General features: G+C 43.0%; 1 protein-coding gene across 2 annotated transcripts in view; it reads right to left on the bottom strand.

The window, feature by feature from the left end:
* Nucleotides 1-7,357: 7,357 nt before the first annotated feature.
* trmu (tRNA 5-methylaminomethyl-2-thiouridylate methyltransferase) overlaps nt 7,358-10,558 on the bottom strand; it is a 40,982-nt gene continuing 37,781 nt past the window's right edge. For both annotated transcript variants that reach the window (XM_068059111.1, XM_068059112.1), the window contains one exon: nt 7,358-10,046. In XM_068059111.1, coding sequence (XP_067915212.1) covers nt 9,915-10,046 — 132 coding nt within the window. In that variant the 3' untranslated portion in view covers nt 7,358-9,914. The remainder of the gene's footprint in view (nt 10,047-10,558) is intronic.

Raw genomic sequence — 10,558 nt, 5'->3', positions numbered from 1 at the left:
CTTGCTGTACCTGCATACTAACCTTTTGCAAATCATGCACTAGGACACCCAGATCCCTCTGCATCTCAGAGCTCTGCAATCTCTCACTGTTTAGATAATATGCTTTTTTATTATTCCTGCCAAAATCGACAATTCCACATTTTCCCACATTATACTCCATTTGCCAGATCTTTGCTCACTCACTTTATCTATAATCCCTTTGTAGCCTCCTTATGTCTTCTTCACAAGTTACTTTCCTACCTAGCTTTCGGTCAACAGCAAATTTAGCAACCATACCTTTGGTCCCTTCATCTAAGTCATTGATATAAATTGTAAAAAGTTGGGGCCCCAGCATTGATTCCTGTGGCACACCACTTGTTACATCTTGCCAACCAAAAATGACCCATTTATGCCTATTCTCTGTTTCCTGTTAGCTAACCAATCTTCTATCCACGCCAATATGTTACCCCCCCCCCCCCCCCCCCCACACACACAATCAATTCACAATAACTTTTGATGTGGCACCTTATCAAATGTCTTCTGGAAATCTAAGTACAGTACATCCACCGGTTTCCCCTTTATCCACAGCACATGTTACTTCTTCAAAGAACTCCAATAAATTGGTTAAACATGATTTCCCTTTCACAAAACCATGTTGACTGCCTGATTACCTTCAGTTTTTCTAAATGCCCGCTATGACGTCTTTAAGAATAGTTTTTAACATTTTCCCTATGACAGATGTTAAGCTAACGGACCTGTAGTTTCCTGCTTTCTGTTTCCCTCCCTTTTTGAATAAAGGAGTTACATTGGCCATTTTCTGATCTAGTGGAATCTTCCCCGAATCTCAAGAATTTTGGGAAATTGAAACCAATGCATCAACTATCTCACTAGCCACTTCTTTTCAAACCCTTGGAAGAAGTCCATCAGGACTTGTCAACCTGCAGATCCAATAATTTGCTCAGTACCGCTTCCCTGGTGATTGTAATTTTCTTGAGTTCCTCCCTCCCTTCCATTTCCTGACTTAGTTATTTCCGGGATGTTACCTGTATTCTCTATAGTGAAGACTGGTGCAAAATACCTGTTCAATTTATCTGCCATTTCCTTATTTTCCATTATTAATTTCCCAGATGCACCTTCTATAGGACCAACACTCACCTGAACTCTTTTTAAAATATCTATAGAAACTCTTACTGTCTGTTTTTATATTTCTAGCTAGTTTTCTCTCGTACTCTAATTTTTCCTTTCTTATTAATCTTTTAGTCATTCTTTGCTGTTTTTTTATATTCTGTCCAATGTTCTGACCTGCAACCCATCATTTTGCAATTATATGCTTTTTAAGTTTGATACTATCTTTAATTTTTTTTAGTTAACCACGGATGGTGGATCCTCCCCTTGGAATTTTTATTTCTCATTGGAATCTATCTATTCTGTTTATTCTAAAATATACCCTTAAATGTCTGTCACTGCATCTCTATTGACCTATCCCTTTACCTAATTTGCCAATTCACTTTAGCTAACTCTGCTTTCATGCCCTCATAATTGCCCTTATTTAAGTTTAAAATATTAGTCTTCGACCCACTCCTCTCCCTCAAACTGAATGTAAAATTCAATGATGATATGATCGCTGCTGCCTATGGGTGCCTTCACTATGAGGTCAATAATTAATCCCATCACATTGTACAATACCAGGTCTAGTATAGCTTGGTCTCTGGTAGGCTCCAGAATGTGCTGTTCTAAAAACTATCTTGAAAATATTCTATGAACTCCTCATGGAGGCTGCCTTTGCCCATCTGATTTTTCTAGTCTATATGTAGATTAAAATCCCCCATGATTATCGCCGTACCTTTCTGGCAGGCTCCAATTATTTCTTGCTTTATACCCCCTCCTACCGTGTAGTTACTGTTAGGGGGCCTGTACACCACTCCCACAAGTGACTTCTTGCCTTTATCATTTCTCATTTTGACCCAAACTCCTTCTACATCCTGGTTTCCTGAACTTAGGTTATCCCTCTCTATTGTGCTAATACCATCATTAATTAACAGAGCCACCCCTCCACATTTTTCTAGCTTCCTATCCTCCCTAAATGTCATGTACCCTTTATATTCAGGTCCGAATCGATGTCATCCTGCAGCCATGCCTCCGTAATGGCTATCAGATCGTACTTATTTCTATTTGCGCTTTCAGTTCATCTGTTTTGTTTCGAATGCTACATGCATTCAGATACAGAGCCTTTAGTTTTGTCATAATATTATTTTTGTAACCTCTAGCCTTATCGGTTGATTTGTTCTTAAATTTGTACTCTCTGCCCCTTTCTGTCACTGTCTATCATTTCCCATATTAATACCTTTCCCTCTTGCATTGTCTCTACTCTTTGATTTACCACATCATCCCAAATTTGATCCCTTGCCCCCACTATTTAGTTTAAAACCCTCTCTTCCCTAGTTTTGTGGCTCGCTAGAACACTGGTCCCAGCACGGTTCAGGTGTAGACTGTTCCAAAGGTACAGCCCCCACTTTCCCCAGTACTGGTGCCAGTGCCAGTGCCTGCCCCACGCACCAGAACCCACTTCTACCATACCAGACTTTGAGCCACACATACATTTCTCTAATCTTATTTGCCCTTTGCCAATTTGCACGCGGTTTACGTAATAATCCAGAGATTAACCTTTAAGGTTCTGCTTCTTAATTTGGTGCCTAGATCCTCTTACTGACTATGCAGAACCTCTTTCCTTGTCCTGCCTATGTCATTGGTACCTACATGGACAATAACAACTCCCCCTCCCACTGTAAGTTCCTCTCCAGTCCTGAACAGATGATCTGAAACAAAAACAAGAAATGCTGGATTCACTCAGCAGGTCTGGCAGCATCTGTGGAAAGAGAAGCAGAGTTAACGTTTCGGGTCAGTGACCCTTCTTCGGAAGATGATCTGAACCCTGGCACTGGGCAGGCAACACAGCCTGCTGGACTCTCGCTCTTTGCTGCAGAGAACAGGGTCAATCCCCTTCACTATACTGTCCCCTACTACCAGTATTTCCTTTTTGTTCCCGCCCCCCCCCCCCCCCCCCCACCACCCTGCTTGAACAGCTTCCTGTACCATGGTGCCATGACCAATCTGCTTATCCACCCTGCAGACTTCGCTTTCGTCCACACGGGCAGCACAGTGGCGCAGTAGTTAGCACCACAGCTTCACAGCTCCAGCGACCCGAGTTCGATTCTGGGTACTACCTGTGCGGAGTTTGCAAGTTCTCCCTGTGACCGCGTGGGTTTTCACCGGGTGCTCCGGTTTCCTCCCACAGCCAAAGACTTGCAGGCTGATAGGTAAATTGGCTATTATAAATTGCCGTTAGTATAGGTCGGGGAATTGAGGGAAGGTGGGGATGTGAGAGGGTAATAGGACTAATGTAGGATTAGTATAAATGGGTGGTTGATGGTCAGCACAGACTCGGTGGGCCGAAGGGCCTGTTTCAGTGCTGTGTCTCTAAAAATAAAAAAAACACAGCTTGCAAGTACCTCAAACCAGTTTGACAATTGCCAAGGCTGAGGCTCCTCCAGTACTGTCTGCTCAGTCCCTTTACCTGCCTCAGTCATGGTCACACCATGAGTTTCTGAGTGAAAATTACCTAAATCAAGAGAAAAGATCAGGTTGGAGGTGTGATGCAGTGGATTTGCAGTTGAGGTTAAAAAAGGGAGACTGTAAGGAAGTTTGGAAATACCTGGAGTTGTGGGGGCGAGTAGGGAGAGGTTAATCACCTTGCAACTGACCTCAGCAACTTTAACATGAGGTCTCCCACAGCCTTTGGACGCCTCACTGAGCTGCCAGCCAGTGTTTTTAGTTTAGTTTAGTTTAGAGATACAGCACTGAAACAGGCCCTTCGGCCCACCGAGTCTGTGCCGACCATCAACCACCCATTTATACTAATCCTATATTCCTACCACATCCCCACCTGTCCCTATATTCCCCTACCACCTACCTATACTAGGGGCAATTTATAATGGCCAATTTACCTATCAACCTGCAAGTCTTTGGCATGTGGGAGGAAACCGGAGCACCTGGAGGAAACCCACACAGACACAGGGAGAACTTGCAAACTCCACACAGGCAGTACCCAGAATTGAACCCGGGTCGCTGGAGCTGTGAGGCTGCGGTGCTAACCACTGCGCCACTGTGCTGTAAGTTTATAGAATTTATTAGAGGAAATGATACTAAGAATGCATTTATAACCTGCCACAGAGACAACAGGGGGACTTTTAACCCCAAGAATGGACGGGTTGGGGGTAGGTGGGTATAGTAAGTAATTTTGGATCACAACTGCAGTCAGACTCCAACACGCCCACTTCCAGGTTTAGCAGAGGTGTGTTTGGATGCTTGTGTGTAAACTACTCGCCGCAGTCAGAATCTTAATTAATGCAGCTCGGCAGGAACTTATCACCAAAATTAATGGCCTTATTAGCCATTGAATTTTACTTGCCTTTAAATTGATTTTCTGGGGCCCAGGAAACCCAGCAGCTGAAGGGAGGCAAGTGCAAGCCTTCATTTGGCAGGACCTCCACATTACCTAAATTACCAGGTTTCCTGACTGTTCAAACAGCCCCCACAGCCTCCATAAATATTGGGGCCAACAGCTCCAAGCTTGTCTCTCTGGCGATATTAATCAACACTTTCCAACAGAGTATCAAACGGAAGCTTAGCAATTCCTTGCAGCAATCGATCAAGTATAGGCCAGATAATACCCTCCAAGGAAGGTCTGAGTAGGAGCCACAGATTTCCCTACAGTGAAATAAAGGGCCATTTTCCCATTCAGAGGCACTTAGTTGAGATGTAGTGTGGCAGAGAGAGGAACCCAATGGAGGCCTAGGACCTTCCTGACATGTATGAAAAAATGGGCGTCAGGCACTTCACTACAGGTATAGTGTCCAAAATGATTTTTTTTTTTACATTCAGTCATGGGATGTGGGCATCGCTGGCCAGGCCAGCATTTATTGCCCATCCCTAATTGCCCTTGAGAAGGTGGTGGTGAGCTGCCTTCTTGAACTGTTGCAGTCCATGTGGGGTAGGTACACCCACAGTGCTGTCAGGAAGAGAGTTGCAGGATTTTGACCCAGCGACAGTGAAGGAACGGCGATATAGTTCCAAGTCAGGATGGTGTGTGACTTGGAGGGGAACCTTGCAGGTGGTGGTGTTCCCATGCATTTGCTGCCCTTGTCCTTCTAGTTGGTAGAGTTCGCAGGTTTGGAAGGTGCTGTCTAAGGAGCCTTGGTGCATTGCTGCAGTGCATATTGTAGATGGTACACGCTGCTGCTACTGTGCGTCGGTGGTAGAGGGAGTAAATGTTTGTAGATGGGGTGCCAATCAAGCAGACTGCTTTGTCCTGGACGGTGTCGAGCTTCTTGAGTGTTGTTGGAGCTGCACCCATCCAGGCAAGTGGAAAGTATTCCATCACACTCCTGACTTGTGCCTTGTAGATGGTGGACAGGCTTTGGGGAGTCAGGAGGTGAGTTACTCGCCTGAGTATTCCTAGCCTCTGACCTGCTCTTGTAGCCACGGTATTTATATGGCTACTCCAGTTCAGTTTCTGGTCAATGGTAGCCCCTAGGATGTTGATAGTGGGGGATTCAGCGATAGTAATGTCATTGAATGTCAAGGGGAGATGGTTAGATTCTCTCTTATTGGAGATGGTCATTGCCTGGCACTTGTGTGGTGCGAATGTTACTTGCCATTTATCAGCCCAGGCCTGGCTATTGTCCAGGTCTTGCTGCATTTCTACACAGACTGCTTCAGTATCTGAGGAGTCACGAATGGTGCTGAACATTGTGCAAGCATCGGCGAACATCCCCACTTCTGACCTTATGATTGAAGGAAGGTCATTGATGAAGCAGGTGAAGATGGTTGGGCCTAGGACACTACCCTGAGGAACTCCTGCAGTGATGTTCAGGAGCTCAGATGATTGACCTCCAACAACCACAACCATCGTCCTTTGCGCGAGGTATGACTCCAGCCAGCGGATGGTTTTTCCCCCTGATTCCCATTGACTTCAGTTTTGCTAGGGCTCCTTGATGCCATACTCGGTCAAATGCTGCCTTGATGTCAAGGGCAGTCACTCTCACCTCACCTCTTGAGTTCAGCTCTTTTGTCCATGTTTGAACCAAGGAGCTGAGTGGCCCTGTCGGCACCCAAACTGAGCGTCATTGAGCAGGTTATTGCTAAGCAAGTGCCACTTGATGGCACTGTTGATGACACCTTCCATCACTTTACTGATGATTGAGAGTAGGCTGATGGGGTGGTAATTGACCGGGTTGGACTTGTCCTGTTTTTTGTGTACAGGACATACCTGGGCAATTTTCCACATTGCAGGGTAGATGCCAGTGCTGTAGCTGTACTGCAACAGCTTGGCTAGGGGCGTGGCAAGTTCTGGAGCACAGGTCTTCAGTACTATTGCCGGAATATTGTCAGGGCCCATAGCTTTTGCAGTATCCGGTGCCTTCAGTCGTTTCTTGATATCACGCGGTGTGAATCAAATTGGCTGAAGTCTGGCATCTGTGATGCTGGGGACTTCAGGAGGAGGCAGTTTCATATTATGGAAAGAACAAGGGCAATTTCAAAGAAGGTCCAAAGTAAAGTCAAAGCCCAAATTCCTCCTGGTAATTAGCTCAGATAACACATTAACAAAGACAAAGACGGTGGCGCAGTGGTAATGTCATTAGACTAGTAATCCAGAGCCAGGCTAATGCTATGGGGACATGGATCCAAATCCCCCATGGCAGATGGTGAATATGGAATTCAATTAATAAATATGGAATTAAAAGCTAGTCTAATGGTGACTGTGAAACCATTGTCAATTGTTGTAAAAACCTTTTCAGGGAAGGAAATCTGCTGTCCTGACCTGGTCTGGCCTACATGTGACACCTGAACCATAATGTGGTTGACTTGTTAGAAAAATGCCTCTGAAATGGCATAGCAAGCCACTCCCTTCAAGAGCATTTAGGGATGGGTAATAAATGCTGGCCCAGCCAGTGACATTAACATCCCACAAAAAAAAGCAAATAAAAAAAATCCTGTTTACAGCCCACGAGAGCAGGGATGTGACAATGATTGGCAGCAGGACCAGATATTAACATGAAGGGAATTCCATGTGGTGAAAATTAATACGTGGAGGAATATAAAAACATTGAGAATTATGTTATACTATATATTATTAGCAATTTAGCTTAAAACCTATGTCAGATGTGCTTCAAAATAAAAACAGTATCTGAAAGGGGGAAGCTGTCTTGCCAAAAATGTTTTTGTAAGAATTACTCTCCAATTGCCACAATAACAGAACTAACTTGTACTTTGTATTTTATAATGTTCATCAAAGTTTAATTAGTTTATATAACCTTGATCACAAACATATATTAACCTGCAGCAATGTCTCACGGGCAACTACTGTTGCTGCTAGCTGTCATCAGAGCATATCCATAAACAGCTTAGATAAAATTAAAGTATACTTAGCAGGCTCTTTGAACATGTTAGATAATGTGAAATTTGTAGAAGTATGATAATTAGGAGTAATGACTCCATGCTATTCTCTTATTGGTCATCATTACCTCAAAAGGCTATTTTAACCCATTTCTTACTTGCCTATAATAGCATTTACACAGAATTAACGCTTCTATTATTCTGTCCACTTTTAAGAAATTACAATAATCAGTTCCCAAAAAAATGGGCTGGATTTTACCTTAGGCGGATGGGAATTCACCACCAACAAGGTGGGTCCCTGAGCTTGAATTGTCATGAGGTGGGTCTTCCACCCACTTGTGGGAGGAGGTCCCGGCTCAATGAGCTGCCAGCCAATCGTGGGCCGGCAGTGCCAATGGAACCGGTGGCCACTGCTGGGACTGCAGCCCAGTCGACGCCGGGGACCCTGGAGTGAAGCTAAGTAGGGGTAAGGCAGGGTGAGGCTGGAGTGGTTGTTTGGGCGGAGGGTGGGCATCTTGGGTCCCGGGGGTGGGTTGAGAGATGGGAGAGGGCCTTGGTTGGCCTTGGGCGAGCGGGCCGCCAAATGCCGTAAACGTGGCCCCCTCTACAGCACCATCCGACCCACTGGGGCAGCATAAAATTCGGCCCAATGTTACTTTTTGTAAAGACATTTTTTGGAATGTTTTGTTTCACCAAATCATATCTGTTTCTGTAAACTGCATTAATGAGTGACAGATGTTTGACCAAGTACTAAGCTTCAAACTATTCAGTTGTTACCTGCATTTGCCTTTACCTTATCCCCAATCATAGGCAATTAGGGATGGGCAAAAAAATGCTGGCCTAGCCAGTGAGGCCCACATCCCATGAACGAATAAAAAAAAAACTACCATGAAAAACCCTCATGCATGGCTTTGTTCTCTCAAGACCTGACTTGGCAAAAACTCTCCTAGTTGACCTTTCGAACTTCACCCATCACAAACTCCACCTCATCTAGAACTGTTCTGCCTGCACTCTTTCCTATGAAAAGTCCAGTTTATCAAACATCCACTGGCTCTTCATCCTTCAATGCAATGATTTCACAATCCTCATCCTCCTCACAAATCTCTTAATAACCGTTCTCATAGCCTACCTCCCACTCCCACACAGCCTCAAGGCACAGGTTGTATCCTCTATCTCTCTACTGTGTTCCCTCTCTTCCATTGCTCCAGTGGCACAGCCTTCAGCCATCATGGCCTTGCAGTCTTAATCTCTTTCCAAACCAATCCACCTTGCTCCATTTTTCTCCATCTTCAAAAGCTTCTTCAAAATACTTATTTGACCATCCCTTTGGCCATTCAAACTTCCTTGTGAAGAACCTTGAGAATTTTTGCAATGCTAATGACATTATAAAAGTGTATTATTATAAAATTATAAAAGTTGGCTGGTGTTACTTGTAAACTACACGATATTGTGAAGGATGGTCTTTTTCTGTGCTTATTGAATTATAAGCTCATTGCTAGAATATTGTTCCCACTTTGTAGCTTGCTTTACCGTTAGGCACGCCTTGAGTCATTTGGTCACAGCGGCATCAGGCTTAACTTTAAAAAAATCACTTTACTTCTCTCATCATTTACTTTCTTTTCATATGCTTGACTGAGAATGACTACTTACAACTATTTTGTTATTAAAAGATAAAATGAAATAAGGACACTAGAATTCTAAAATCTAAAAAAAATACATAGGGCAATCTGCATTTCAAAGGTTGGCTAATGTTTTGGGTGGGACTCTTTTAAAACTGGTAATAGATAGGCATGAGAGCACTTGCTCAAATGAATGCATGCAGTATACAGAACAGCTGCCTCTTTGTGAAAGAGATCTGTATTCTTCACCTCTACCTGTTGGTTTCTGCTACCCTTTTAACTAACTCTATAAAGGAGCTTGCATGTCTGATTACTACCAGTTTCAATGAAGGATTCTACACAGAATATTAACCTATCTTTCAGTTTCAGGTGTTCTGTTTTATTTCAGAGTTCCAGCATTAGCTATAAATTCTACTCTATACGTTATTCAATTATTCTGAAACTCAAACAGTATTAAGTGATTTTCTCTGGTTTGATTAAAAGTTTATTATTTTGAAAATATTATTGATTTAATTCATGAGATAAGTCCATAGCCTCTAGAATTAAAATATCTTTATTCTATAGGGAAAGTAAGTTGCAATTACTGTAAGCATTGTGAAAACAAATTACAAAACATGACCTCTGCTCCTGAAACTTCCATCGGAACTCCACCAAATGAGATCCAAAAGCAGAGACTTTGAAAATTTACCCTATAATCACTAAAATATAAGGGACGCAGAATCTCAAAAGGCTGTGTTAACTTCCTCTGTAGATATTTAAAATATCATTCCAACTATGTCACTTCATTGTAGATCTTAATCTGGTCTGTTGGCTCACAGCACCTTGTCCTGTTGAATTGAAGGTTATGGGGTGAGTTCTTTTTCAGGTTATGTCAGTCTTCTGGCTTTTGCCAATTCTGTCCCCTCCTGCTTCTTGTAGCGTGTACATGGAAGGGCCAAGCTCCATAATTTTACCACTGCCGAGGCATTCATGATCCTTATAGAACACGGCAAACTGTAACCAACATACATTATATCAAAATTCTAACATACAAGATATATTCTTACTAAAGACGTAAATAGTGGATATTTTGCTTCTTTGATGATTGTGACAGGGGATTCAAATACATAAGATGCCGTTTAGCAATGCGTCTCAATATGGTGGCTTTGAGCCAAGAATCTGTCAAAGCTTCCAGAAGTTGCTAAAGAATCCTTTCTGAAACGTATATGTAAATTTCTCTGGAGCCAGAAGATTTGCACACTGAAAAGAAGCTGAACTAATCTCCAGCTACCTGCAGCGTTTTGCTTCCAAATCACTCAACAGTGTAATCCATCGGTCTGAATGACGACAGTGGTTAAATGAAGAGCATAATGATTACAAAATGGAATCAAATTTAATTTGTTATTACATCCTGCTTCACTCTTTGACCAGCAAGGGGGCACTTGTTGAATTATGTTACTTCATTGGAGGCATTAAGCAAGTTCAAATAAATGGGTCAACTTGCTTATTCTAACATTACAAAAATA

Source organism: Heterodontus francisci, chromosome 27 (genome assembly GCF_036365525.1).
Source record: "Heterodontus francisci isolate sHetFra1 chromosome 27, sHetFra1.hap1, whole genome shotgun sequence".
NCBI classification, from domain to species: domain Eukaryota; kingdom Metazoa; phylum Chordata; class Chondrichthyes; order Heterodontiformes; family Heterodontidae; genus Heterodontus; species Heterodontus francisci.
The sequence above is the reverse complement of the archived record's forward strand: the minus strand, read 5'-3'. Positions and strand labels throughout refer to the sequence as shown.